At 43.3% G+C, this 27806-nt stretch overlaps 3 protein-coding genes across 3 annotated transcripts in view; all 3 read left to right on the plus strand.

Annotated features, from left to right (window-relative positions):
* The first annotated feature begins 370 nt into the window (after nucleotides 1–370).
* riok2 (RIO kinase 2 (yeast)) lies at nucleotides 371–4780 on the plus strand. Its single transcript, XM_084024726.1, has 10 exons — nucleotides 371–549; nucleotides 1052–1190; nucleotides 1282–1398; nucleotides 1881–2056; nucleotides 2191–2279; nucleotides 2395–2586; nucleotides 2685–2777; nucleotides 3056–3484; nucleotides 3731–3830; nucleotides 4041–4780. Exons 1-10 carry the CDS (start codon nucleotides 484–486, stop codon nucleotides 4200–4202), a joined length of 1563 nt encoding a protein of 520 aa, XP_083880852.1. The 5' UTR covers nucleotides 371–483; the 3' UTR covers nucleotides 4203–4780.
* Nucleotides 4781–5921: 1141 nt separating this feature from the next.
* Nucleotides 5922–10251, plus strand: LOC311022940 (protein limb expression 1-like). The gene is made up of 6 exons (XM_084024571.1): nucleotides 5922–6052; nucleotides 6546–6745; nucleotides 7505–7645; nucleotides 7737–7832; nucleotides 8898–8975; nucleotides 9076–10251. Exons 1-6 carry the CDS (start codon nucleotides 6001–6003, stop codon nucleotides 9481–9483), a joined length of 975 nt encoding a protein of 324 aa, XP_083880697.1. The 5' UTR covers nucleotides 5922–6000; the 3' UTR covers nucleotides 9484–10251.
* Nucleotides 10252–10538: 287 nt separating this feature from the next.
* The window catches only part of epg5 (ectopic P-granules autophagy protein 5 homolog (C. elegans)), an 18150-nt gene continuing 882 nt past the window's right edge, over nucleotides 10539–27806 (plus strand). The window contains exons 1-45 of the mRNA XM_084025891.1: nucleotides 10539–11161; nucleotides 11531–12166; nucleotides 12521–12781; nucleotides 12887–13085; nucleotides 13202–13341; nucleotides 13456–13563; nucleotides 13657–13730; nucleotides 13889–13997; nucleotides 14623–14737; nucleotides 14824–14974; nucleotides 15076–15237; nucleotides 15330–15487; nucleotides 15717–15868; nucleotides 16009–16149; nucleotides 16285–16446; nucleotides 16532–16654; nucleotides 16738–17000; nucleotides 17083–17223; nucleotides 17308–17452; nucleotides 17706–17903; nucleotides 18287–18394; nucleotides 18473–18595; nucleotides 19090–19256; nucleotides 19351–19587; nucleotides 19688–19811; nucleotides 19942–20086; nucleotides 20243–20414; nucleotides 20554–20716; nucleotides 20824–20966; nucleotides 21082–21238; nucleotides 21391–21585; nucleotides 21676–21889; nucleotides 22350–22537; nucleotides 22667–22874; nucleotides 22965–23040; nucleotides 23446–23549; nucleotides 23662–23837; nucleotides 24392–24616; nucleotides 24703–24912; nucleotides 25645–25789; nucleotides 25889–26131; nucleotides 26432–26645; nucleotides 26735–26953; nucleotides 27063–27177; nucleotides 27272–27806. The exon at nucleotides 27272–27806 is cut by the window's right edge and continues 882 nt beyond it. Coding sequence (XP_083882017.1) covers nucleotides 11108–11161; nucleotides 11531–12166; nucleotides 12521–12781; nucleotides 12887–13085; nucleotides 13202–13341; nucleotides 13456–13563; nucleotides 13657–13730; nucleotides 13889–13997; nucleotides 14623–14737; nucleotides 14824–14974; nucleotides 15076–15237; nucleotides 15330–15487; nucleotides 15717–15868; nucleotides 16009–16149; nucleotides 16285–16446; nucleotides 16532–16654; nucleotides 16738–17000; nucleotides 17083–17223; nucleotides 17308–17452; nucleotides 17706–17903; nucleotides 18287–18394; nucleotides 18473–18595; nucleotides 19090–19256; nucleotides 19351–19587; nucleotides 19688–19811; nucleotides 19942–20086; nucleotides 20243–20414; nucleotides 20554–20716; nucleotides 20824–20966; nucleotides 21082–21238; nucleotides 21391–21585; nucleotides 21676–21889; nucleotides 22350–22537; nucleotides 22667–22874; nucleotides 22965–23040; nucleotides 23446–23549; nucleotides 23662–23837; nucleotides 24392–24616; nucleotides 24703–24912; nucleotides 25645–25789; nucleotides 25889–26131; nucleotides 26432–26645; nucleotides 26735–26953; nucleotides 27063–27177; nucleotides 27272–27454 — 7746 coding nt within the window. The 5' untranslated portion in view covers nucleotides 10539–11107 and the 3' untranslated portion in view covers nucleotides 27455–27806. The remainder of the gene's footprint in view (nucleotides 11162–11530; nucleotides 12167–12520; nucleotides 12782–12886; nucleotides 13086–13201; nucleotides 13342–13455; nucleotides 13564–13656; nucleotides 13731–13888; nucleotides 13998–14622; nucleotides 14738–14823; nucleotides 14975–15075; nucleotides 15238–15329; nucleotides 15488–15716; nucleotides 15869–16008; nucleotides 16150–16284; nucleotides 16447–16531; nucleotides 16655–16737; nucleotides 17001–17082; nucleotides 17224–17307; nucleotides 17453–17705; nucleotides 17904–18286; nucleotides 18395–18472; nucleotides 18596–19089; nucleotides 19257–19350; nucleotides 19588–19687; nucleotides 19812–19941; nucleotides 20087–20242; nucleotides 20415–20553; nucleotides 20717–20823; nucleotides 20967–21081; nucleotides 21239–21390; nucleotides 21586–21675; nucleotides 21890–22349; nucleotides 22538–22666; nucleotides 22875–22964; nucleotides 23041–23445; nucleotides 23550–23661; nucleotides 23838–24391; nucleotides 24617–24702; nucleotides 24913–25644; nucleotides 25790–25888; nucleotides 26132–26431; nucleotides 26646–26734; nucleotides 26954–27062; nucleotides 27178–27271) is intronic.

Consider the following 27806-nt stretch of genomic DNA (forward strand, 5'->3'; position numbering starts at 1 on the left):
TGGATTTACAGGCTTTATAATTAGCTTAAAAATGGGACACAGCACAATAAATCTTTCACTTTCACAGCAGGAAACGTATAGGTGGAACAAGTTAGTAATTAACGATGGCTCGGGCAATTAATACAATGTAATATAGTAATTTACATATTCGTGTAGTGTAAATTAAAATGTCTCTGGACAGCTAAATTGTGTCGACAAACACTCACCTCATTTTACCGCACCTAGGCCTACATATGTTGTGAATAGCTCCTGCAATGTGTTTTATTAATCCGAGCCTAAACTCGAGTGTGTTGTATTCAAGATAGTTTACCGGTCAACGTGATGACGTCGTCGAACGTAAACCTGAAGTGACGTTTCTCCATTCCCGGAATTTCCGGCTCGCACGTGTGTTTACTAAAATGTGGACGAGGGAACCCGAAAAGTACTGCTAAAAAATATTTTAAACACTAGCGGTTTTGTTTGGGGTTTTTGTTGTTGTTGAAAATGGGGAAGCTGAATGTCGTGGTGTTGAGATACTTATCTCGCGATGACTTCCGAGTCCTCACGGCGGTAAGTAGCTAGCCAAGCTAGCATTTAACTCTTCTGTCCCAGCTAAGTTAGCCCGTTTTAGGCTAGCTAACTAACCCAACAGCGCTAACGCTAACATTACAGTACAAACAGCTACCAATTTAGGTTGCAGCTCAGTCAGGGCTGTCAAAGTGTTGCTTGACGATATGTCAAAACCTCCTGTTTTGTTTCATTACATGTTGAATCCTTGCTTAGCTGCATAGTAACATGGGGCATTTGTACTAGAAAAAGACCAACGGCATAGTTGCATAGAAAGGATTTTGTATCACAAGCCAAAGACCACATTATGCCACTGTTCAATAAGTGTAGTGCTCCCAGTAAACTAACCTTAGTGCAAAAGCAGTGGGATGCCTTGTCAACATAATATCATCATATTGCTGTAACTAAAATCTCAGGCCATGGTTTCATCAGGCAGTGTTCAGTCGTTAACAAGCAGTTTTGAATGTCTGATTCTGATGATTCCTGTGATCTTCCCCACACACAGGTTGAGATGGGGATGAAGAACCATGAGATCGTTCCAGTGAGTCTCTTGGCCTCCATCGCTAGCCTCAAACACGGCGGCTGTAACAAGGTCCTCAGAGAGCTTGTCAAACATAAACTTGTGGTCTATGAACGCTCCAAAGGTAAGAAAATACACAGGAATGTTCACTATTCTTGAAAGACATGGTACATGTAGTTTATTGTTCTAATGTGGCATGTGTGTGTGTCATTCAGCTGTGCAGGGTTACAGGTTGAACAACGGCGGGTATGACTACTTGGCTCTTAAGACCTTGTGCTCCAGAGAAGTCATCCTTTCAGTTGGCAACCAGATGGGTGTGGGTAAAGAGTCAGGTAAGAAAAAGAAAATTATACATACGTAGTACATAGTCTGCATATGTTCCCATAGCCAACTCTCATTTGGCTTACGTAATTGTTGTTAAATGTTCAGTATTTATTGGTATGTCCAGTATTTATCATAATGGTTCACACAAGCAACTTGTTGAATATTAAAACGTAAGTAATCCCAGACAAAAATGCTCAGTAATCTCTAAAAAGTAGGCCTTTAACTACAAATGAAATAAAATGTACAAAAAATAAAAATGGCATGAAATTATATCATTAAAAAAACTAACTACCTAAAACCAACAATTAAATAATATGTAACTATTTTCAGCCCTGTTGTGATTGAATATTTTATATTTAAAAGTCCATTTAACTTTAAAAGACAATAGTTTGTGTAATGATTCCTTAGGTGTTCTCTGTTTCCAGGCTGCTTAGCCAGGTCATAAACTCTCTTGTTCATAGAAATATTTGTTTGTGTGCGATTCCTCTAGATATATATATTGTGGCGAGCCCAAACGATGAGCAGTATGCGCTGAAGCTTCACAGATTGGGTCGTACCTCCTTCAGGAACCTGAAGAACAAGAGAGATTACCACCAACACAGGAAGAACATGTCCTGGCTTTATCTCTCTCGCCTTTCTGCCATGAAGGAGTTTGCCTACATGAAGGTAATGCAACAAATCACAGGAAGTATGAAAGTTATCTGCAATAGAAAGAAAACGGGACCAGCAATTCCTTAAAATGTGCAGAAGACATCCAGTTTTATGTGGTGCATCTTTTGACACATCTCCTAACTTTTCAGGCATTGTATGATCGGGGCTTTCCTGTTCCCAAACCTGTGGACTATAACAGACATGCAGTAGTGATGGAGCTCATCAATGGATATCCATTGTATGTAAACAAGCAATCATTCTTCCTTGCTTTATATATTACCCTAGTAATAGCAACAGAACAAACTTCCTACTTTCTGTTCTTTATATCATTTGTGTGTGTTGTTGTCTTTCAGGTGTCAGGTGCATGAACTGCAGGATCCACCAGCTCTTTACAATGAGTTCATGGAGCTCATAGTGAAACTGGCCAATCACGGCCTGATTCACGGAGACTTTAACGAGTTCAACCTCATGCTGGACGACCAGGACCACATAACAATGATTGACTTTCCTCAAATGGTGTCCACCTCACACGCTAATGCTGAATGGTTGGTGTCTCTGTACAATTTAAAAGGAATGAATACCTTGAGTTAATAATACAAACTAAGGTTTATCCATTGATCACTTTTCCTATCTTTGTTCAAAGGTATTTTGACAGAGATGTCAAATGCATCAGAGATTTCTTTGCCAGACGATACAATTACGAGAGTGAGCTCTTCCCAACCTTCAAAGACGTCAGGTAACTGCTCATATTTGTTCTTCAGTTAGAATAAAACTCCTGACATACAATGAAAATCATTTTGGTGTTATTTGTAGATGTGTGATGGGGAAAAAACTGCCTACTCTGTTATGACATAAACCAAGTGGATTTTACTTGCTCGAATATAATTCAACTTTTTTCCCAACATTTAGAAAATTCCCATGTTCTATTGTTAATTGTCTTTTCTACATTTATCTCACAATGTGATTTGGAAGTGAAAAGCAAGTATTTCATGATGATCTGTTTTATTCCTACAGGAAGTCTTATTCTCTAGATGTTGAAGTCTCAGCTAGTGGCTTCTCCAAAGATCTGGAGAAAGATGGTGCATTGTTACACCCAGCTGGGCCCGATGACGAGGAGGACGACAGTGATGAAGAGGCAACAGATGAGGAGGTCGAACAAGAAGAAGAAGAAGAAGAAGAAGAAGAGAGTCTGGACATGGAGGAATATAAGCACGCCATGCTGGAATTAGAAGGGCTGAAAGTCAATGACTCGCATAAAGAGATACCAGATGATGAGAACAAGAGTGAAGAGGGGGAGGAGCAAAAAGAGGCTGAGACCACATGTACTGCTCGAAGTGGTGAAGAGCCAGAGAAGGACTTAGAGGAAGAGTTGAATGAGGCAGCGGATGAGTGTCCAGAGCTGGGAGACCTTTCTACCTCCAACAAAGAGTTCAAACCCTTCAGGTAAACGCAATGAAACGTTATCATACTCTCCAACATGAAGCACATTTGATAAGATGAAGTTTGAATACTCCTCCTGCAGTCATTTTAGGTCCGTTATCATGAATGTCTGGTAACTTGGGCGATGGTCTATAAATCTGTGTGAATGAAATATAGCATCACTTGTGTCATATTAAAAGGGGAAAAAGTTAGACATAAGCAGTGATTAACTGCTTTTTGTTTTGCTATATTTTCTGTTTCCTCCTGCAGAGACTCAGACAGTCTTCTACACATGGCCGAACACAGGAGGATGAGGACAGACAGTGAGGGTACAATGGGCAGCATAGGGAGCTGCTCTACAATCCCACCAGTAAGTTAACACAAACACACTGTTGTAGGCATTATTCAAGGGTCAGGGTGAGCATGTGGGACATGCATACAGTCAAAGTTTGAACATTTTACCAGGTATATGGATATCCTCGGACAGTTTTGACAAAAAAAAGTCAAAAGTCTGCAGTGACAGACGGTGTGTACATACGTCTGTAGTAACCTGCTGTCATTGTTTTTGTGTTTGCTACAGGAGGTAGTCCGTCAGAAGGTGCGGAAGCAGCTCACCAATCAGCAGAAGGCTTCACAGAGGAGACGACTGCTGAAGGGAGAAGCCAACCTGGTGACCAAGTCCAGGAGAGAGATCGAAAATAACATTAAGTCTAGTGTGGATAGTGCCTCCTTCTGGGGATAAATGGGACTGCAGAGATGGACTGACTGTTCATGTTTTTAGTTTGGTTCCCATGTATGCTGTATGATCCCTCCGCTCCTTTTGTCTGAGGAGGGGAAAACACATCATAGTTGATGGGAAAACTTGGCAAGAGAGTTTCTCCAGCATGATATGTAAATTACATGAGAGAGTAATTAAAACAAACTGTATTCAGCAAATCACCAGTGTTGAGTAAGACCAGTTTTTTTTTTTTTTTACTAGTGAACTATCATGTTCACTATCATCATACAGTCTAATGTCATCTCTAAAAACAGATTACTTTTTAATCACTTCCCAGCGGTTTTGGGTTGAATGCAGGTAAACGGTCTGATGATTTAGCTTGTTATTGATTTAAAATGAGCTTGTAAACTGGTTACTTTTGAAACAATCCTGTCATACAAGTCATTTCACCAACTTTTGTCTTGTTTCAATGAACCAGTTATCCTTGATATCCACTGGGTCCTGCAGAAACCTGTGAAGTAGCCCCTTAACCCCCAGAGGCTTATCTGTCCTCAGACCGGTAGCCAAGATTGAGACTAATGTAAATATCAACTATTGATAAAGATAAGTTGTCAATACAATTGATCAATAAAACCAGTTTAACATTACTGATGAGGTGTGTGTTTTCTGTTGAAAGAAAAGTGAGGTTGAAGAAATTAGTAAAATTTGAATTTTTGTCTTTTGGAACATCATGTGCTGAACACGTGCTTGTCAAATGAGCATAATCTTTTTTTTGTTGATTCTCATGTATTATCAAAGATGTCAACAAAGAAGGAAATCGGTTTGGTAACATTTGCCATCAGTGTAGTTTTGTGCTTGTTTTGGGAAGCAACCAGTCAAAATAAGGTACTTCCAGCACTCCAGAACACACCAATACATTCAGCATGAAATGAACACACACTCCATCAGTCTGTCACTCAGACACAACACAACTGAGGCATGATGAAGTAGAAGATGAGAAAGCAGAGAGCCTAGGAGCCTGGAAACCACTTCTTTTTTAGAGTTTGGTTCATTTATGTGTAAGAGGCTTTCAGAGAGCGGGTGAATTCAGACTTGAACAATGGCCATTCATATTGAAGAGGGTGAATGGAGCTCAGACCCTGGGCTCCGTAGGCTTAAATTAGTATGTGAAGTCAAAAGTATCCCACCCCCACATGCACATTTTATACACTTCATGTTGAGTAGAATTGTCCCTAACATGCACTGAGGGTGTTTCATATAAAAATTAAGCATCCAGTAATATACAAATTCAGATTTCCCCTTCCTGAAGGTGGCATCTGTAGTTTAACTTGGCAAATTTGTGCAAGGCTTTAACTCTCCGTTTCTGTTCAGGGATTAGCCAGCTGCACGGCCCAAGGGGAGGGGCCCAGCATTCCAGCTCTGCACCTCTGTGTGTGTGTGTGTGTGTGTGTGTGTGTGTGTGTGTGTGTGTGTGTGTGTGTGTGTGCGTGCGTGTGTGTGTGTGGGCGCACACACGCATGTTTAGAAAGAGTGAGGGGCCCTCTGAGCTAATTGGCAGAGAGAGTGACAAAGGTGGTCTGCTTCAAAAGAGAAACCCTGGTGGGATGTTCACACAGGAGAGGAGGAGGAGGAGGAGGAGGGGAGGAAAAAGAGAGTGGAGGGGCTTTCAGGTTTTGCGTTTATTCCCTATGATGTTCCCATCCTTAGCTGTGATGGCGGTGGTGGTTGCTCCTTTTTAACGTATGTGTGCTGTTTTGATGAACCTTTTTGAAGAAAGAAGTGGACTTGTTGTGTTTAAGGCAGCTGCGAAAGTAAACGCTGGATGAAGATGAGTGAAATGGAAGCGGAGGAGACTTACACCAGCCCCAAAGACTGTGAGTAACTGAGAAGCTTTATGAGAATCAAACTGTTAGAACTGTGCAACTAATTGAAGCAATTAATTGCGGAGGAGCAGCCCCCTGAGAGCAATTAATCGTTTTCTCATCACTTTGTTACATTTCCTGCTAAGGACTCCTCCAACAAGTGTCAGTCATTGTATTCAGTTGCCATAGACTGAGCTGAAGTGAATGGTTTGGTACACAGGAAACTGATTTCAGGGTCAGAAAAAGCTCTATATGTAACAAAACGCTGGTTTGTATAAGTTATGGTGTGGCATTTACAGCTCCTAACTCTACTTAAATAAACACTGTCTCGGAATGCTGATTTTCAGATGTCTGGCTTCTACATTTATGTTAACATTTACACTTATTGGTTTATTCAGAGCAAGACTAAAATAAACCTTTCACTTCCAATGTTAACACAGAAGAGTTATCAGAATATTTTACGTATTAAAGTCTTTTTGCCATATGTGTCCTTATATGTGTGCAGTGAATGTAGTGGCCATGCTTCATGACTTCTGGGAGCAGAGGCAGAGAGATCAGTTAAATGGCTCCTCCAGTGAATCCGATGGTTCTGTTGGGGCCATCCAGGCAGAGAGCTTGCTGCTGTACGAGTCTGCACCGTCCCCTGGTCCTCCATACGTCTGCTATGTCACCCTGCCAGGAGGAAGCTGCTTTGGTAACTATAAGGTGTGTTTATCATCATCTGTATGGCATGATTTCTCCATATGGTAGTGGAGTTATCTGATATCCCTGCACTGTATCAATGAGAAAGTTGTCCATTATGTGTTAAAAGTACACATATTTGACCAAAAATAATCTAAAAGTTATTAGTAAATGATGCAATGTTTCTGTCTTAATGGTGAAATTGCAAAACATGTGGAAACTTAACTATTGTTTACTACATATATGTAGTAAATGTGTAGTAATAATTGCCTCACTTCACAACACAGACAATTATTTCATAAAATAATCGAATTCAAGTTATTTTTCTGACCAAAATCATTTGTTGTATTCCGTCAGCTTTCCCCTTCAGAGTTAAGTGCTTAAAGGCAACACTTGAAGGTCATTCAGTGGGGATTATCACAGTCACACACACTTTTAAGGTTGATTTAAATTGATGTTGCTTGCTTTGAATCCAACAATGGCTCTCAATGGGCTCATTGTGATCCAGATAGCAGCCCCGAGCTCAGAGAAGGCACGTGACTGGTTATCTGTGAATGCCTCTAATGTTTTAATCACGTTGATGAAATTAGCTCTGATCCCATGATTAGCTCTAATGAAGTGTACATTCTTCATAATCATACTTGGATTAGACATTATTTAACAAAGAGTGGGCGCCCATTTACAGACAGTCTAGTCAGTGAACCAGGCTCACATATAGTCTGAACATGTCTCCGTCCTTTTTGACATTCTAACCCTTCGTGTTCATCACCTCCTCATCCACAGGTGTGTGACTCTCAGGCAGAGGCTCGGAGGGATGCAGCTCGCGTGGCTTTGATGAACTCGGTTGTGAACGAGCTGCCGTGTCGACACATCAACGCTCAGTTCATCGCTAAGAGTATGCAGCAGGCGGCCACAGACAGTGCTGTGAGCGTGAGCCAGTGCAAACACACTATTGCACCTTGTTACAAGATTTTAAGCCTAATGAATGCTGACCTGTACTGTTGTCTCTGTAAAGGTCTCTATGGAAGATGCTTGTGATTCAAGCACCAGTATAGGAACCTACAGTTTGCTGCTCCACTCCTACATAGGGAGGACCATGTTGGAGTTCCAGGTAAAACATAAAGCCAAAGCCCATTTTGCAAAATGGTATTTTTCTTTTAGAAGTGGCCATAAATCATGTGGTAACTGTGTGAAATAACTATTAACTTCAAAGGCTTCAGGCTTTGTGAGGGGGTACCTTTCTGCTGAGGGATATTAAATTGTGTATTTATAACCCAAATGAAATTGTTCATTTGACACAATTAGGAATTATTAAGATAAACACACTGGGTGGTATTTCTACCCTCCATTGTTATCATTACCCCTCTGTGGTTTTGTTGATTTACTTCCATTCTACCTCACTTTGTTCAACCCAGGCAGGGAGTCATGGTATGTAACATCTAATATGTCTACCTTTGTGTAAATAAGCTTATGTCCGCAGATAGAGGGTTATTAGTGGGAGGAAATGGGTTTATTTTCATTCCTGCTGAAGCACGGCCCATAGATGAAGAGCTTCCAAGTTATACACATACCTCCATACCCGTACATACATTCACACATATAGATTCAGATCTCTGCACACACAGCATCAACGATAATAGTTCATACATGCGGTCAATCAAGCAGGCGTTAGCTTGATAGTCATGCAGACTCATTATCAAGTAGCATAGGGCAGATGCACAGTTGTAAATAGAGTAAACAGGCCAGATACAACATACAACATGGACTTCAATCCCAGACAACCTGTGCGTTATGGTTTCCATCTGTGTCTCATAAAAATACACTTCAGTTAATGTGTGTTGACTTTCTCTGTTTAACACTAATGTCACTAACTCTTAACACATGGCAGCTGTTCAGGCGGACAGAGTTTTATAAATCAGGGTGAAACCTACCTGGTGCATAAAGATTTACAGAATCTTTTCAAACCAATCATCCACAGTTTAGGTGTGGGTTCAAGAAATACCAACATAATATGTTATCTTTGTCAGACCTATGTACACAGAGCTGGATATTTAGGTTTGTTTTTCAAGCCATTACTCATGGGGTTGCACAAGATTCTCTCTCTCTCTCTCTCTCTCTCTCTCTCTCTCTCTCTCTCTCTCTCTCTCAATTTCTACTGCTCTCTTTCCCTGTGTAGGAGATGATGACAATTTTCCAGTTGCTGCAGTGGAACGGGACACTGAAGGCTCTGAGGGAAAAGCAGTGCTCACGACAGGTACAGCTCTCGCCAAGGTCGTCTCTCATCCTTGGTTTCAGCTAACTTTGACAAAACTCACTATATACTGATAATTGCTTGTGTTCTTTCTTCCCCTCAGAGTGTGATTTCCTATTATTCACTGCGAGGACTCGATGAGTGTATGCGCAGCAGCATGGCCCTGGATTGGCTCGGACGGGAGCAGAGGTCACCAGGGAAACTCGGGGAGGAGCTGCAGGTGGCGCAGAGGCAGCTGGTGTTGGCCCGCCGTCGAGGCATAGAGCTGCGCTTCTACAAGGAAAAGACAGAGATCCTCAGTTTGGCTCTGAGTCAAGCATACATTCACCACACACCTGAGGCCTTCAGCGAGGTGCCGAGTCACACATACGAGCAGGAACAACTTCCTTTACACACATTTTACAGCCAGGACACAGACGTCCAGATAGCCCCACGTAGTCCTTCACCAACCCTGCATAAAAACACAGAGCAAACCGTCTGGCTAAACTCTGGCAAACACATGGCCTCGTAACAGTCCGTTCTCGCAGCAGACTCGTGTGCCCTGTCTTTGAGCAAACAGACACACGCTTTAGAAAGCTACGGGAGATCATCTGTTTGGTAGATCAGAACCTTTTTCATGTTATTCAGGTTTCCTGTAAACATAAGAGTTCTGTAATCACAAGAGTTATTAATATTGTGTTAAATTGTGTAATACAATGTCATAACCTTATTAACACTATTGTGTGACTATAGAACCTATGTGTAATGTGAAATGGAGTTACCATCTGTCTATTTATGTACTCTACTGCCTTAGCTTTTATGTACATATGTATGTAGAATTATATTATGATACACAATGTCACCTCTAACTAAGATTGCGGGAGCTTTAAAATGATATATTTAGCCGATTAACTGCTTCATCCACCAGTAACTTCAGTACGTCTCTGTGCCTCCCTCCTCCTTACTCCTCCTCTGTCTAGCATGTCATCTGGCGTGTTAATTTCCTAAATGGTAATTTCTTGCCAGGGTATCTCAGGATACTGACTAACTGTGTGACATGTTGCACGATGTGTTGTCTGTGTTAGCTCACGCTATGAGACAAAGAACTTGTTATGATTGTGACACACATTTATACACACATTTTTTTTATGATCTCAAAGATGCTCTTTGAGATAATAATCATGACATTATTAAAACACAATATTGTTTGTTCAAGAAGATTGTTATATGATAAGAGATTGGCTGCTCTTGGCAACTGCAGTATTAATTATAACAACCAGCACTTACCATGTTCCTCATGAAAGTAGGCTTATAGCATTCATTTGTCTTTGCATTTGTGTGGTGGGATTTTAAAGGGACTTTATTTTTTTATCATTGTAGTATACATTTGTTAATAAATATTTTTTTCTGAGACTCATGACCTATCGGAATATTCACATAAACTGTGTAAATGTATCACTATCTATCTATTTATCTTTATGCTGCCAGTGTGACTTGGTGAGTGAACGTTGTATAGTTTGTCCTCTCCGGCTTTCCGTGGAGAGGTGGAGTAGTCACGTGATTGCGATTGCGGAGTTCCTGGAACATAACAAAACAAATGACAGCTGACCAGCCGACGGGGGTACAGCATGGTCTATGACCGCTTGACAGGCCTTTTAACGTGTTAAAATCGTAGTGCGAGCAACAGCACGGAAAACTTAGAGCCGCTGGTTAATATATTACGAAGGAAAAAGAAAGTATAACGAGCTAACGGCTACGCGTTAGCTTAGCTTAGCCTTGGTAAAGCGTCTTCAGTTGTGTAGCTGGGTGGAGTTTAAGCAACAGGGACTGGTTTCGTTTTCCAAGAATGTCTTCTCTGGATATAACGTCAAAGCTAAGAGACCTTGTAGTTATTGGCTTGGTATCCGACGCCAGCGACATTTCTCAACGGACAACGGACAACACTGTTTTGTTTACATCCCGTGTCAAGTGCTTATCTTGACTACACAGGCAGCCACTAGCTGCTTATCAAAGGAAAGAGTTCGTTAGCTTATGCAGCTAATGGTTGCTGTTGTGTGTATCTAGTTCATGTGCGTTTCCACCAGGAGACATCTCGGTCAGCTGCATGTATGTGTTCTGAGTTGGGGGGAAAAAACTGATGTGATCAGATACTAAAGATGGAGGCTGTGAGACCAAAGAGGACCAAGGCAAAAACCAGCACAAAATCTCAGGTGATTAAACAAGCCCTCTTTACTTTACTTCATTCTTTTGTAAGGTCACACTGTTGGGATGTCTGGTCAGGGCATATCTCCAGTCCATCACAAAGCAAGACAGTTAAAAACATCCTCCTCAGAACTGTGGACTATTTAGAGTATCCAAACATACTTTTAGGTCTTAAGAAATGAGAAGGAAGCTGAAAAACCTGCAAAACATGGACAGTTGCATGTAATGCTGAGACATCATAATACTGTCTCATGCTTGCTTCAGTCATCATAATGTTTGTCATTAAGTCACACATCCTTTTTGACATTTAGATAACTATAGCACATGCTGAGTTGTTAATGTATGTCGTTTTCTCTGGGTTTCGTTTATGTTTTCAGCTGGTCAGGAAGAAGAAACAGGCAGAGGAAGAAAAAAGAGCCACAGCTCTCTCAGAGGTCTGTGATGAAGCCTCCACTTCTGACTTCACCGACATACCCCTCAGTCTGCCATATCAGGAGCCAGCGGAGGAGCAGCCCCCTGAGATCACAACACAGCCATCAGATCTACCCTCTGAAAAACAGCAGACCTCCTCATCACATACTTTATCCACGTCAACTGAGACTTTACAGTCACCTCCGACATCACAGGATACAGCACATCTGACAGAGTCACACGACAAGGAAGAGGAGGATGGTGGACTGGCAGCTCATGGGGCTCAGCTTAGAGTTGCAGCACAGGCAACTGAGTTGGGAAAAGACACGCAGTCGTGCAATCAGCCTTGCATTTCAACTCAGTTTCAGGTCCTAAATGCCCCGAGTGCCCCTGCTCTGTACCCCTCTCTGTCTACAGTGGAGGAGGGAGCGGTGATCCAGCTCTGTGAGGAAGCTGTGAACAGCAGGGAAAAGGGGCCTGCAGTGTTGGCGCTTCCTGAGCAGGAATCTTCCCCTCCGAGTTTGCAGCTAGTGGAGTCTGTAGCTGAACTTTCTATGAACAAACTCTACCCAGAATTACCCAAGACAGCCCCAGAAATTCAGGTAATATTATACACCAAGAGATAACATTTTGTTAGATGTTGAACTCCTCAGTATTGAAAAGTTGTCATCGTCTTTCCCCTGAAACAATAAGCCAATATCTAAAAGTTAGTGCTTTATTATTTGACTCCATGTTTCTAAAAGAGAATGTTTTGGTGGTGAAAATAATATTCATTAGCTAACTTGTCATAAAGTAAGTCATTTTTCTAGTGCCATTCCTGAGTTAGTCACCATTTCAGTAGATATTTCAATCAGTCAGTACATACAACTGAAATTTCACTAGTCATTGTGTCCTTACACTGACACATGCATGCCTATGTGAGATAACCTCTCTCACCTTTTGTCTTTCTCCTGCAGCCGTTCTCACTGGAGCAGCTGAGTGTGTGGGAGCCAGGTGGAGGTTTGCAAACTTGGTTAGAGGGCGTTGAAGTGTGTGCTGAACAGTTCTGTTCTCTAGCCCGCCAGGAGAACCACGAACTGACCGAACTGTTGCAGAACTACTGGCGCTGTCGTAGACAGCTGACCCAGTCGCACACACAGTTACACACACAGTCCTCTGACTGCAAGAGCACACAGAATCGTCTCTGGAGCTTCAGAGATGAACAGCTTACACTTCAGGTGTGGAGGTTCAAACAAAAAGGCAGAAATATGTGAAGTGTGTCGAGAATACTAATGGCCTTCTGCAATAATAACATAAATGTTAATGGAATTTTTTCCCTGCAGGGTGTGTGTGCAGATCAGTCTAAGGTGTGTGGGTACCACCGCTTCCAGCAGGCAGAGTTCGGTCAGAGTGTGCTGGCTGAGCTGAGGAGATTGTTTGAAGCCCGCAGTGAGCTGCTCCATCAGAAGGTGGCGCTACATGCGTACACCGCTCTGCTGTCACGCCTCCAGGTGCAATCATACTTGTATCGTCTGCTAAGAGGTGAGAAACGTGTACATTCTGCTCACCTTAACGCGGCTGTAAAATGCCTGTTACAAACTCATGCATAATACCACTATTATGTACAAACTTTACATCGGCGTTGTGTTTGTTTTCAGATTTCAGATCTGGCAGCAAAACACAGCCTTGTTCTCTCCAACCCTTGAAAGAGGCCATTAGTGTCCTGTTCAGCTTCACTCGTAGAGTCCTGGATGACACGCAGTTCCAGACAGACATCCATCACTGGCTGGAGAGATTGGTACACACACACACACACACACTACTGCTTTTCTAACTCCATGTTCCATTGGTTGAGGTGTTTTGTTGTTGATGTTCTTGTTGTTTTTCCTCCCATGCTTTTGGTCCTTTCCAGGTGTCAGTCCTGCTACATGTTGGAGGGTCAGGAGAGCACCTGTACCTGCTGTGCCATCTTCTGTGCTCTCCTGCTGGGGTTGGCAAGTGGGCTGCACCCTTCCTTCAGGTTAGTCGGGTACATCGTTTTTCATTTATTGTTGTCCCGTCAATGGTTGTAGGCCTACATACTGACTGCTGTTCTGCCAATTTGCTGCCTCAGATCCAAGTTTGGGGAAACACCAGTGGAGTGTTGCACTTTATGCAAGCTCTGGCTGTCCTAATGTCGCCTGCAAAGTAAGTATCATAGCCTTTTAACAAGAAATCTTTCTTGCTTATTGACTGTGAACTGTACACTGTAGCTTTAAGTCTGTTTTGAGTGTCCAGGCCATTCTCTCAGGGTCTAACAACTTCACGTCTCTAACCAGTGGCTTGGCTTCTGTATTTCCACTCAGACACCGTGCAGAGTTTCTGGGACATCTGAAGCCATGTGAGAGCCAGAGCTCAGCAACTTCTGGACCTGAGTCTGGGAACTGGACACTAGTGGATGAAGGAGGAGAGGAGGTATGTGTAGTGTCCTGTTTGAAAACAAAGAATGATCTGAAAGTTAATAAGTTGGACACAGCTTTCAGGTGTCTGTGGATATGGGATCGGGAAAATCTGTAATGTAAAACAAAGTTGATTTCATTTTTGTGGTAAAGAAAGTATCCGTTTTGTTTTCCTTCATCGGTTGTGATGTTGTTACGTTAAATAGCCAGTCTGCATGTCTTTCACTGAGGTTTGTAGATGATGAATTTGTTCTGATCATATTCAAAGCTATTGTGAAGAAAAATGCCAAATGTGAAATATCCGTCTGCTGGCTTAAAACTACGATTTCTGCCAGTATTAATGTGTGGTTTAAGAACTACATTGTTTTGTGAGTCTTCAAACATATTATTTTTCAAAACCATAACATTTCAAGATACTGTAATTAAGTTATTACGTAAAACTCATACATTTTTGCGTTGTTTTATATGTTAATATAATGGTTTGTTAGAACTTTTAATATAAAAAGTTAGGCTCCACTTTGCATCCTGCCTTTAACTGTTAGCAGTTGAAATAACTGTGAAATAGCAACTGTCATGACATACCTTTTAGGGTAATATGTGGTCATTTCGCCTCTAACTGCATCACCCTTCTCTGTGTTTAGGATGAAGACCCCGAGAGCAGCTGGTTGTTGCTCTGTGAGGAGGATCTGATCTCCCTGCTCACCCAGTTTCCGTTCCAGCAGCTCTATTCACACATGCTGGGGATGAGCAAGCAGGGTCAGAGAGTCTGTCTGTCTGTCTGTCTGTCTGTTTGTTGGTTTGTATCACTCACTGTGTGACCTGACACACCACTTCCCTTCCAGGTGTCTATCAACCCCAGGCTTGTTCCAGTCAGAAGATGATGAGAGTGTTTGCTTTTGCCTCATCGCTTATTGAAATTCTCGCTCTTGGACTACAAACCTACAACAGGGCACGATACAGACAGCTAGTTAAACGAATAGGACACATCATACGGTCAGTGCACCAATAATATACAGTCAATATACAGTCAAACTACACAAATATACAGCGTATAACATTAAATATTCATAATGTTGTCCTTTCTTCTTCCTCAGAATGACAGTATGTTATGTCAGTGATCACTGGGCCCAGTATGCGAGTGTAACTGGTACAGCTGCATCCAGCGCTCATGCACATTCTCTGTCTTTGGACAAACTGCAGCTGGAATATGACAATCTCTTCCTCAGAGCCGTTTTACACGTACTCAGAAACAAAAGGTAAGGGATTTGCCGAATCCAACATACTTTTTAACTGGAAATTATTTATTTTTTCGAGTTTCACATTTCATTTCTGTGGTCGTCTCTTACAGGTTGGGCATTTGGTTGTTTATGTCTGAGATGCCGTATGGGACTCTGTCCAGTTCTATGCTGTGGAGGGTCCTTTATGTTATGCAGTGTGCAGAGACAGCAGGACTGGAAACACCCGGCACTGCTAGTGACACACGCTCCTGCATTCGGGCTCTGAGAGGTACCAGTATTACGCTTTTCACTAGCACAAAATATTATCATACAAATCCTTAAAAATTAACTAGCATGGGCATTGTAGTAGCCCTTAGATGTGAATGTATCTAAAACACTTTAGGGATGTTTTTAAAAACTTTTGAACTCAAAATACCAGCTTTAAAAACGTGGGTTTTATTATTTTTCTCAGTTTGATGATGACACAGTCATATTTAATTTGTTTTTGTCTGTTACAGACCCAGAGCACCAAGAGAGGTTTGAGCACTGGCTGTGTGAAGTGAACAGCTCTGATGGCATCTCCCTCCTCACCGCACTAGCACACATGGCCACACCGTCTCAGCACTCTGACCCCACATTCATCACAACCATAACTCTGCTGATGTACCAGGTATGAAAAGGAGATGCAGAGGGAAAACACACATTTTTGAGGACACATAACACATGGTGTAAGATTCATCACCCTTGTCCCTTGATTAGAAAACAGTACCTACTTTGTTCTCTTATGGGATTTTCTTCTTTTTGCTCCAGGTGTCTTATGTGAGCGTGTCTACCAGAGAAACCTACTCTAAGGTGGGGAGGGAATTGCTGGCTGCCATAGCAACAGCCCATCCCTACGTTATCTCTGTCCTCCTGGAGAGACTGAGAGAAACCATACAAACTGTGGGAATGGTTGGTATTACTTTTCTGTTAAAGCTGCATATAGTTGAACTACATTGGGAGGAAATTGTCTAATTTGGCATTCAGCTGTAACTCATGACTCTTTGTTTTGTCTGTGTTGTGTGACCATTTGGTTAATTGTGTTAGGTGGCTCTATACCTGTGCAAAGAGCTACCTCTGAGTCTGTGGCGGCCACGACCAGAGGAGATATGTGTGATTGGCGCCTGGCTCCTCCAGCACCCTCTGTCTGCTGTGGAGAACCGGCTGGCTTGCGTCATTCTGGAGGGTCTTAACTGGGGTTACACACAGGTAGCTACGGATTCATTAAGAACGATGTGTCAAGATAACTCGAGTGCAATTGTGGCTTTGTAGTCCAACCTGTTCCCTCTTGCAGGATGGCTCCTTGGCCTTGTCATCATCTCTCCACAGAGAAGTGGCTCTGCTGGTTGCTGAAGCCTATCAAAAGTATCTCACTGACAAACCATACAGTGGCCTGATATCAGAGGGAATCAAACAGGTAACACATTCACTCTCAGATGTTTAGTATGAACCACCGTGACTTGTTTTTCCATCGTGCTCTCTCTTACCTCCTCGATTCAGGTGTCTTACCTTGCCAGTGTCCTTCGTTTGGGCGTATCACCTGAAGCATCCTTTAGTCAGTGGGCTTGGCAACTGTTGCTAAGGCTGAAGCTCCATGGCAATGCCCAGAACCTTAAAGGAGCCTGGTCGGTCCCTGCTTTGACGTCTAACCCACCTCCAGAGCTTTCACACTCTCCCAGCATGCACTCTGTTATCAGGGCCGTGAAAGCAGGCATCCCCATTGGATGCTACCTGTCCATCGCCATGACTACAGTGGGGCATAGGTTTGTACTCACATAATGCCTTATACTTGTGGTTGATTTCTACATAGAATTTGAATTAAGTTAATCTCCTATGTTTTTCTAGTCTGGAGCACTTTTGCACCGAAGGAGTCGACTTGTTGAAGAATCTGATACAATCCAGGCACCTGGGAGCTGCTGTGCATCTTCTGGACAACATCCTACCCCCAACCTACCCTCTCAGCTTCTACCTGCTGAAGAACTCTCAGTAAGAAACATACTGTACATTCTTTACACACAGTAGCCGCTTTTGTATCTCCAATACTTACTGTCATCCCACTATTTATTGCAGATTTGTGAGTTGTATCCAGTTGTTCTTGCAGTACGACAGCGTGTGTCCTCAAGGTGTGACACAGCAGGTCACTCACAGGGTCGCACCACTCCTGACAGGAACCACCTACGGAGACAATGTCCGACTGCTGAACAGTGTCATTCAGGTTCGGCAGAACAAGCTTTTATTGGAAAGATTTATTTACAGTCTTCAGCCATCAACTAAAACATTTTATATTTTATATATATATATTTTATAATGGTTTAAAAAAAAGTGAAAAATCGAAAGCAAAGTTGTTACCATGTACACAAAATAAACTGTATGATATGAAGATTTATAGAATAAAAAAATACAGACAGATTGTTCACATCTTTTAGCAGAAGGATGCATGTATAAAATGTGTGTGTTTTATCTTCCAGAGTCATGTGGTGGAGAGCTCACAGCCTGGTCGTATCGGTGCTGCAGTGGTGCTGGAGTTTTGGATAGGAATCTTGACTCAGCAGAACCTGTGGTACCGAGACAAAACAGTATTGTTCCTTATGGATCAGATCTGCTGTGCAGCATTCACACACCATCAGGAGGAATGCGTGCAGAAACTTCTGTACCAGCAGCATAAGGTATTACTCATATTGTATAATTTATGGACTCTTTCAGTCTCATAGGTGCAGATGCTGAATTTAGCACTGCAAACTGCCTTCAGTAGACATTGTAAAATAAATATTACATTAACATTAATTAGTCGCACATTACAGTTACAGCCAGAGCTTGGTGGTGAAGGATGCTGAACAGCCACCTGCAACCCATTAAGCTATGGGTTTTAGTGTTGTGCAAGCAACATCTGTTTTCATGTGATAAAACGAATCATTAGTGATTATATTCTGATGGTGTTAATTATCATGCCAAGTATGAACGTCAGGAAAACTGCAGGGAGCTAAGACCACTAATTAAGCATAGGTGTCACCAGTGACTGTAAATTTCACCGTTTTCATTTATCATGCAGAATGCCTTGGGTTACCATGGTGATCGGGGTCTTCTCTCATCTCTGGTTGGCTGGATTGCTGGAAATGCGACACCCTCTTTCATAGAGGGCCAATCCATGAGTGCAGAGGTAAGGGTCACTACAGCAGCAATACATGCAAGTACTCCTGATCATTAGTAGTACAAGATGTTGTCCGTATGTTCATAGATCTGGTTCGCCTGGCTGGTGCTGAATATGGAGGGTGTGTTTGAGGAGGATTCTCAGCTGAGACGTTGTGTTGAACATGAGCTCCTGTCAGAGCCCAGCATTTCCCCAGAACAAGCCTTAAAGGTATACAAACACAAAATATATGCATTTGTTGTATTGAAAATAAATGTAGCATTTACAAGAAGATTCCCAATACAGGACACAGTTAGTGGAGGATTTTGTATGTGTGTATGATATTTGATTATTGGACATTCTTTATTAGGAATATCCCATTGAGATGTGCATTCTTCTGCATAGAAACCATTCAATTATCAAAATGTTTAACTATTTAAGGACATTCCATCTCTGTTCTTGTTTCTGCCACATATAATTTTTTAAATATATAAATATTTAACTTTTTTAACACTGTAACTTAATGGAGAAATTCTTCAAATCCTCTTCAATATACTCAAAATTTAAATGATGTATGATATGTGTTACAATATGTGTAAGATTAGTTGTAACTTAACATAAACAGAGTACTTGCAAAGTCAGTGGGCAGTGAGAGTCTGGTCTTCAGCTAGATCACATACTACTGCATGTAGATGGTGTTAACAGTGTGTCTGTGTCTGAGGCAGAAGGCGCAGCAGAGGCTGAAGTTACCGGTAGCACCATCTCTGCAGCGACTGCAGGTGTACCGCTGGGCTTGTCAGGCCTTAGCCACACCTCCGGACAACCCCCTCCTTCCCCTGGTCTGGCAGAGGTTCCTCCAGCTCTACCTCAGACAACCAGGACCTGAGTATGGGTACGATGCATACACACACAGTAATATCCTTAACCAGAGAAACCAGAAATGAACCAGAATCCAAATGAAAGTAACATTTTGTGTCGTCCACCAGGCTGGTTGCAGGTGGATGTATCGGCCGAAGGTTCTTCCAGGCCTCTTCTCAAGCTGCTTTACTCAGAGACCTGAGACAGAGAATACAGGAAGTGTCTGACTTCCACCATGCTGCCAGCCAGGCCCTCAGGGTGCCTCCACCACACACCCCTTCATCAGACAGCCATGGCGACGAAATCCCCGACAACCCCCACCCCCCTTACCACACTTCTCCCCAGCTACACACAGAGCTGGTCAGGTAGGTGACTGATGTGGATGTGTGCCCTCAAATGCATTCCGTCCTGTTGTTTGGCAGGTAGTAGCTGCCATCATTGTGTTAACTGAGTGGTTGCTTACAGGTTGTTTGGTGTATTTGCCATTTGGTTGGATGATGAGACTCTGCAGAAGCAGGAAGTATACCTTCCCTCTCTTCCTCCCGAGTATGAACCACGCAGACTGGCACAGGTCATGCAGCGGCAGCAGGTGGGTTTATCTTTATATGTGTTTACAGAATGAAAACATGTAGGACGGTAGTTGTAAGAGGTCAATTAAATTTATAGTGTCATATTACAATGAATGTTATTTGAATTTATGTTGTCTTGTTTTGCTGTAGGAACTATGGCTGGAGTATGTGGACCAGGAGCGTCTGCAGTATGACAAGAGAGAGGTTCTGTCTCTGTGGGAAAAGGTGCAGAGTGAGCCAATCTTCTTGCAGGCCCAAAACCCCGGCTTCACAGACTACACCAGCCTCAACAATGGTACAGAGACAAAATTGATACTCTTGATCCAAAAGATTACAAAAACTTCAGCAGACATGTAGTGGGAAATGTTAAAGTGAACAATTTTGAACTCTGATAAGGTGTTTTTCATAGAAGTAACAAGTTTAAATGTTGTGCTTTGTGTCTCGTGTGCAGCAAAGGAGCGTATCCTGTCCAACTTGCAGAAGCATCCAGTGCCCCGTCCTGCTCCAGAGCTGCAGCAGCAGAAGGCCGTTGTAGATGAAGTCCCACCCACCTGCCTCACTGACTCCAAAGCTGCTGCTGAACTGCTGCAGCAGGACCTCAGCATCCTGCAGGACCAGGCCAGGTACATTTCCACAACATCAGTGGCACACATACTTACATAGAAATGCGCAGTCATTTGTACTCGTACAAATCCTGCACATCAAAACATAAATCACAAAGCTAAGCGCTGATAACAAAATATTTGTTCATCTTGGTGTCAGGATTGCAGTGGCACGCGAAGCCCAGCAGGTGGCGATGGAGGAGGAGCTGCTGGAGAGCCTTCCTTTACTGTATAAGAACCAGCCAGAGCAAGTCACCATGGCCCTGGAGTGTAAAGGGAAGAGCGGGCAGCCCTGCCAGGGACCAGCAAACATCACTGTCACAGTACGCCCTCTAAAACTGCATAGTAGCCATATTTTTTTTTTAACATTTCATAATGTTTTCGCCGTTATATATTAATGTGTTTGTATGTGCTCTCTGTAACTGTGTAGTGTGAGCGTGTCCAGAGACAGGAAGCAGTGCAGACTCAGATAACGTCACTGCGCAGGGACGTCAAGAAGCTTCAAGTCGATGCCATGGCTCCTCCACCTCAATGCCTGGCTCAAGCTGCTGTCCACACTGAGAACTTTATCACGTCAGTATTAACAGACGGTGCAACTGGAAAATAAAACAAAATTACATTTACAATTAATAAAAAAAATTAAAGAGTTAAAGGTTGTTTTGACTAATGCATTTTTCCATGTGCTCAGGGCTCTGGTGAATATGTATAAGGCACAGAAGTCACCGGCAGTGCAGCATGTTGGCGTGTCTGCCTTCTACAGTGTGGTCTCCTTTGTGTGTGAAGACACACTGCGACATCCCCCAACACGCCAGTACCTCTCTTCGTGTCTGGAAATACTGGGACAGGTATGGGTTCATACATATCCACACTTGGATCAGAAACACTGCTAGGGATTAAATAGGACACAGCTGTGACCGGTTGATTACTTAAAAAGTTTGGTTCACTTGCTACACTACTGTGTGAATTGACTGGCGTTGTACTGTCGCTTTGTGTCTAGGTGTTTATCCAGGGCAATGCAGACGAATGTGGTCGTGTCCTGAAGACAATCCTGGAGCAAAGGCGCCTTTGCCCACTCATTTCCCCCTTCTTCACTCCCAATTCAGCGCCCAATCAGCTTGTCTTTCTCTACCAAGATGTGGTGACATCCTTGCACCTCGACAGCGCCGATGTCATTTTCATGCTACTCACAAAGGTTGGCCGAGATACAAATGCAACACAGTGGAGAAATATGATATGAACCTAAAACAGTTAATGTAACCACGTTTTCCTCTCCCCCATCTAGTTTGATTTGTGCCAGTGGTTGAATGAAGCCCATCCTGTGTTTTCGGAGAGAACCCGCTTGCTGGAGTTGATCCACGGAGCTCTCTGCGTCTGTGGCCAAGACCCAGAGGCTGAACTTCTTACACCTTTTCACCTATTCACCAAACACTGGACCAGGGTTATACGCCACCATTTCCCTGACCACTACAGTGACTGCTTGCGTCTGCTTATGACCAGTAAGTGTGTGTCTGTGTGTCTTTATTGGACTTCACATTACCTGGCAAAGACTTACATGAACAGCAGCTTTTCATTTTTTTGGTCTGTTATTTTATGTTCCACATTGACTGCTAACGTACTGAGGAGCAATTTGTCCTCTCCTTCATTCAAGTGATTCATCAGAACACATTCATCCTTTTGAAAGAATGCCTCCTACTCATCTTCACACCAACAAAAGATGGCTCCATAATAAATTTAAAAAACGGAAGTTAGCTGAATTATTGCATCAATCAACTGAATCAGATATGAGTTGAAAGTGTGTTTAATGTAGGTTTTATCAAGACAGTATTTAGTCGAGATAAAATAATTCCAAATTAAGGCACAAATGTAAAATCAGTTATTGAAGATCTGATATAGTATTTATTATTTCAGTGATTTGCAACTTCTTCAACAAACAATGGCATTTCTTTACCTCAACAGGCTCTTCAGACCAGTTACTTAGTCCAGAGTGCTGGAAGGTTACCCTGCGATTGCTGGGCTGCTTACCTCAGTCCCGCAGTACCAAGAGCAAAGCTGAACAAGCATTCAACACCACCGATGTGTCCGGCCATGCTGTCGGACCCCCAGCTTCTCCCTACAGATCCCCCATCAGCCTCTCCCCACAGCAGGTAACTAATGGGTGTTATTGTTAACGGATTCTTGCAAAAGGCCATCTTATGTGTCTCAAGAAAATGTATGATGCTTTCACATTTATTACTGATCCGAACACATTGTGCGATTTCATTGTTTTCCGCCAGGTGGATGAGACAGTTGATTGGCTGAGCGATTACTTCCTGCGGAGCCGTCTCAGTAAGCCAGACCTCCGCAGTTTCGGCCTCTACTCAGCCTGGACTCCCTACTTCAATGAGGTTGTCGTCTTCTGGGAACATTTAATCGGTTGTCTAATCAACGTGCAGCTCAGCAGCTGTGCCAGAGAGTCAGTGGGCAGCGGCAAAATAATAAAAGGTATTTACCAAATGTCATGTTGAGGACAGTAATACTTGCTTTGTTGTTTCTATCAGCATGAAAGTGAAAATGTATCTTACACTCTCACAGCTCTGCAGGACCTGCACAGTAAAATCGTGAAGTTACTTAAGCCTTGGATCTTTCCTGTGGACACTGATGATGGCAGGTAAGCATGACACCCCCTCACCTCTCGGCAGCATTAGTGGGGGACTGTTAGATGTGAGCACAGATCGAGCAGAGCACAGGGGGCATCCGATCAAAAATATTCAGATGTAATCTTTGCCTCTTTTTGGTGGTGGGTAGTAGATGATTATGGTGCTTGAACCAACGGGTGTTTTTTTGTTTTTTTATCTCTGAAACACACTATCCATTCAACAAAACAAACAACAAAACGGCTCATAGAGAAAAGGCAACGTTAGATGTTTTCTCTGAGTTAGAAGTCAGCCAAAAAGACTCTCATGTGGCCAGAGGTTCGTACTGCGATTCTCCTGGTCGATATGTGGAGAGATCTGTTTAGTTCCCTCCAGAAAAAAACAAAGAGGATTTCAATATCGCTCTCTCTTTGTCTCAGTCACCTCAAGTGCTACCCCTGGCTAGAGACGGATGCGAGTGTGGCAGGATGTCTGGTTAGCCTGTATGCTCAACTCACCGACACGCTGCATCACAAGTTCAGAGGTGGGTACCTAAAAGTCCTCTGTTCACACATGAGTGAGAACGTATGTGCGGCTACTCCTTTTTGTCTGTACTGTTAAACTTATTTGAAGTGTTGCCTGTGTGTGTACTTTAGATCGGCTGCTGCCCGGCCAGAGAGGTGCCCTGTGGCTGTGTATGTTGCAGTACTGTGAGAGCTGCACCTCTCCCCATACACCCGAGCACCTCCTCTACATGTACCACACACACCTCCGCAGTCTGCCCTGGAGACACCTGCACCCCGACACTCAGCTAATGGAGCAGCTCTTCAATGTGAGACACGCTGCCCCCCCCCCCCCCCCCCCCCCCAATTCCGAACCCTTGACTCCCAACATGGCACACTGGTCTAGACATGCGTGACTCAGGGGAGCTTGTTAATTTGAGATCTCGACTCTGGCCCCTGCAGTAGCTCCTATTATTAGCCTGACTTCTCTGTTCCTGGAAACGAGCTCCTGTCTCTCATGACCCACACAGATCTATAGAGGTTGTTGTGCAGAATCTGCACAGAAAAACATATATATAAGTAATTAAAGTCTGATAAACATATTTGCTTGTCCATGAATGTCAAAGCTTAAATAAGTAAGCATTTACAAATGTGTCTTTTTTTTCCTGTAGCAGTTAGAATTTTCATAATGTTCATCACTGCCTGTGAGGAGGACACATTTATTTACAGCTAGCTTATTCTGATTAGTTTCAGGATAACTGGATTACCAATGACGTCAAGGAGTCAAACAACTATTCAGGGGTCAATTGAGAGGTTTGATTTGTTTGAAGTTCTGTGTTCAGAGTGGATTTTTGATTGTTTTCCCTCCTTCCTGTGCCTGCAGGTGGAGAGAGGAAGTCCCAAGAGCTGCTTCCTCTTTCTGGGAGAAGTGCTATGTGAAGTCAACTGGGTCAGCGTCCTAAGTGACCACTTACAAACACCTCCCGCCTCGACGACTTATCCAAGTCTACCAGGCACGGGTGCTCAGAAGGAGTCACACGCCATGTTAGTCTATCTACTATACATGCTCGTTTTTCTGACAAAGGAGGAACAAATCCTGAGTCAACAGGTGAGTACAGAAAAGTCTGGTTTCCCATCACAGTCTCGTGTCCCCTTTTCATCCTTTCATCATTTATTTCCTCCTCAACCTTCCAGGACTCACCTCTACTCAGTCTATTGGTCCAATCCACCACTCTACCCTGGCACCAGCTGGACCTGTCCTCATACCAGGGCATTCTGGGATATGTTGGCACCCACTACCCGCCCTCCTTGCTGCTCAGTGCTGATTCTGCGCCTCAGCTGCTGTTGAAATCACTGCGTAGCGCTGCTGGGCTCCGACCCCTCCCTCAGGAAGTTCCACACAGGGTGCGACAATAAAAACTTGTTTGTTTTACAAGTCAAATCCCAGATTTACGAAGGCATCATAAACCTCTTAAAGCATACATTAAAGTTGGTTTAATCTCCCACATTAAGCTCTGGTTGTAGGAGGTGGCAGCACTCTCACGGTTTCAAGCCCAGACATTTATGACGAAGCATACTCACTGATGATATGTTGTAGATCTCATCTTTCAACTGTTATTAGAGGAAATCTATCATGTGAATAGAGACGCCTGATACAGCGTGGCTGTCGTTGGAACAGCTGTATTATACATAATAGCCTTAATATTGGAGAATGAGTGCGTCACCTGTAACTGCAGCTACTCTGCCCCAGGCAGATACATTTTGTGTAAATGTGGGATGCTTGGAACATCCGTTTTAAATTTAGACTTAAACAATTCAGTTTCCGTTGCCAGCCCTGTATCCTCTCAGCCAAATTACATAAATGTAACACTTGCATTCTTAAACATAGAACAGCAGATGGCAATCGTATACACCACTTGATAATGTTCCAAAGTAGACAGCTTTTGGCAAAATACACTTCAAACTGTCTGATCCAGCAATGTTTGTACTACTAATGAGCTAGATTACAGCATAACTATTAGATACATTAATACCAACTATATAAGCTATCAACTTACTGTAAATATCATATAGCATATTCTTGTATCTATTTCTGAGACGGAGGAAAACACTATAATCTGTGTTTCTCTCCATCAGGACGAGACGCTGAAGGCCGGAGCGTATGTGTGCTGGTCTGTGCAGTCTTTAGTGACTCTGGAGCAAGGAGGCAGCATCAGCCTCAGCAGCCTGCAGGCTCAGCTGGAGTCACTTCTGGAGAGTGTCGTCACCTTCAACCCACCAGGCGAGTCTTCCTCTCCATCATCCTCTTCCTTAACAATCACCTGTCATAAACCCCTCTCATCACTGTGATTGAACCACTTCCTCCTTTCTTCGGCTACAGAGACTGGTTTGGAACAGAGGCACATGGCGTTCTGCAGTTTGTTTAGCGAAACCCTGGCTTTGCTGAACGGAGTTGGTGTCTCAGCAGGCGAGGCGCTTGCTGCTCATGTCATTACCTGGCTGGACAGGAAGGGGAGGGGCTTCCCTACTCTGCCTCTTCTTACGGCTTGCTCCCGTTGTCTTGCCTCGGTGCGGCACATGACGCGGATCATGGAGGCATGCATTACAGCGTACTTCAACCACGGTAACCAAAGTAGCAGTTTTATTTTTCTGAGGATTGCGCAGTCTATGTATACTTAAGTGCTAGTAGATATCTTTGTCATGTTCACATGCATCCATGCAGTTAATATACTTTACATAAGACTGTCTTACATAAGATGGATATTTATGTTTTTGACAAGTCGGTATATTTACCAATCTCCTAAAACGTTGGTTTAGTCGTTTACATTTCTCCCTTTAATAGGTTTTGTTTGATGTCATATTTATATCATATCATAATGTGATATCAAGTTATTTTCCCCCACTGTCTGTGTTTTTGCTTCAGCTGAGGAGGAGTCTGTAGGTTGGGGTCCCGTTTTGGCGTCGCTGCAGGTGCCTGAGCTCACAGTGGATGACTTCCTCTCTGAGAGCCAATCAGGGGGCAGCTTCCTGACGCTCTATGGCTTCATCCTGCAGCGCCTCAACTCTGAATACACAGCAGCCAATGAAAGGAGAACTCTGGCTTTAATTAACACATGGACCAATCAGGTTTTCCCCAGGTTTGACCGCTCATTGTCTCATTTGGTTGCTTATTATAGCGTTTAAAAGTCCACTTTGCATGTCAACGTGTGTGCTTTTGTGTGTCCAGCGGACCAGGTGATGAAGCCAAGCTGTTTCTTTGGTGGCACAAAGTGCTGACTCTGTCATCAGAGCAGCTGAAGCCGCAGGCAGGCCACACTGAGGTGTCAGGAGTCGTCATGGGTCTGTTGAGGTTGCAAGCCAGGATGCTTCAGCTGGGAGAAGAAAGACTGAACTCTGGCTTGTTGGGAGCTATCGGCCTGGGGAAGAGGTCTCCTGTTTCCAATAGGTAAACTCACATGCATTTTAATAACCAATGAAAACACAAAACTAGAGTAAAATATGAACTCACTGTCTTTCATGAATGACCTTTTAATTTGTGCCTACTGTCCATCTAGGTTCAGGGTGGTGGTACGCAGTCTGGCAGCATTCCTCTCAATCCAGGTGCCATCAGAGACCGAGCTTCGACTTCAACCCACCACCGACCTGCAGCTCTCTGCAAAAGCACAGCAAGTAAGCAACAAAAACTACAAATGAAGTGTTTTCACATTATAAATAACTGTCTGGCAAAAATAACTTGTGTTTCTCGTCTTTTCTGTGGATGCAGACGTTGGGGGTGTTGGAGGCCATGTCCAGCCAAAAGCAGTACACCGAGTTAGAGGAACCTGTGAATAAAGCTGTCCAGTTCATCCGCTACCCAGGACACTGTCTCAGAGATGGACCCCGACTTCTGGCCCTGCTAGTCAACCTACTATACCCCGACCTCAGATACCTACGCGTCATCCGTTAACCGTGACTTAACCTGACTCACTCATGCTGGAGATTGGAGAGGACGTTTGACTCGTCTGTGGCAAATACAGCCACAGTTAACCTCTGTTCCGCACAGAGCAAATCGTTCTGGAGCACAAACAGTGTACAAGTAGTGACGCTGAGTTGCTGTTGCATTTCTATTAGCAAGAGCTACATGTCCTATCAGCGAAGGCTTCGTGTAACAGACACTGACTGTTCATCAGAGCTTGCTTTTGACTGGTAATGTTCAATGAGAGGACATCAAACCAGTCAGAATTATGTTATGTGCTAGCCTCTAATCTTAACTCGCACTTTTCTTTCTTCTCTCGTCTTTATGCCTTGTTGCTCTTTAT

The sequence above is a fragment of the Eutrigla gurnardus genome, assembly GCF_963514095.1.
Source record: "Eutrigla gurnardus genome assembly, chromosome: 13".
Taxonomy (NCBI): Eukaryota; Metazoa; Chordata; class Actinopteri; order Perciformes; family Triglidae; genus Eutrigla; species Eutrigla gurnardus.

Bases quoted from the DNA above. Each gene is read 5' to 3' on its own strand.
- LOC311022940 (XM_084024571.1), top strand. From the start codon at position 6,001: ATGAAGATGAGTGAAATGGAAGCGGAGGAGACTTACACCAGCCCCAAA. The intron at 6,746-7,504 runs GTGTGTTTATCA...CCTCATCCACAG, and splicing joins GCTGCTTTGGTAACTATAAG to GTGTGTGACTCTCAGGCAGA. The intron at 7,833-8,897 runs GTAAAACATAAA...TTCCCTGTGTAG, and splicing joins GGACCATGTTGGAGTTCCAG to GAGATGATGACAATTTTCCA.
- riok2 (XM_084024726.1), top strand. From the start codon at position 484: ATGGGGAAGCTGAATGTCGTGGTGTTGAGATACTTATCTCGCGATGAC. The intron at 2,057-2,190 runs GTAATGCAACAA...CTAACTTTTCAG, and splicing joins AGGAGTTTGCCTACATGAAG to GCATTGTATGATCGGGGCTT. The intron at 2,778-3,055 runs GTAACTGCTCAT...TTATTCCTACAG, and splicing joins CCAACCTTCAAAGACGTCAG to GAAGTCTTATTCTCTAGATG.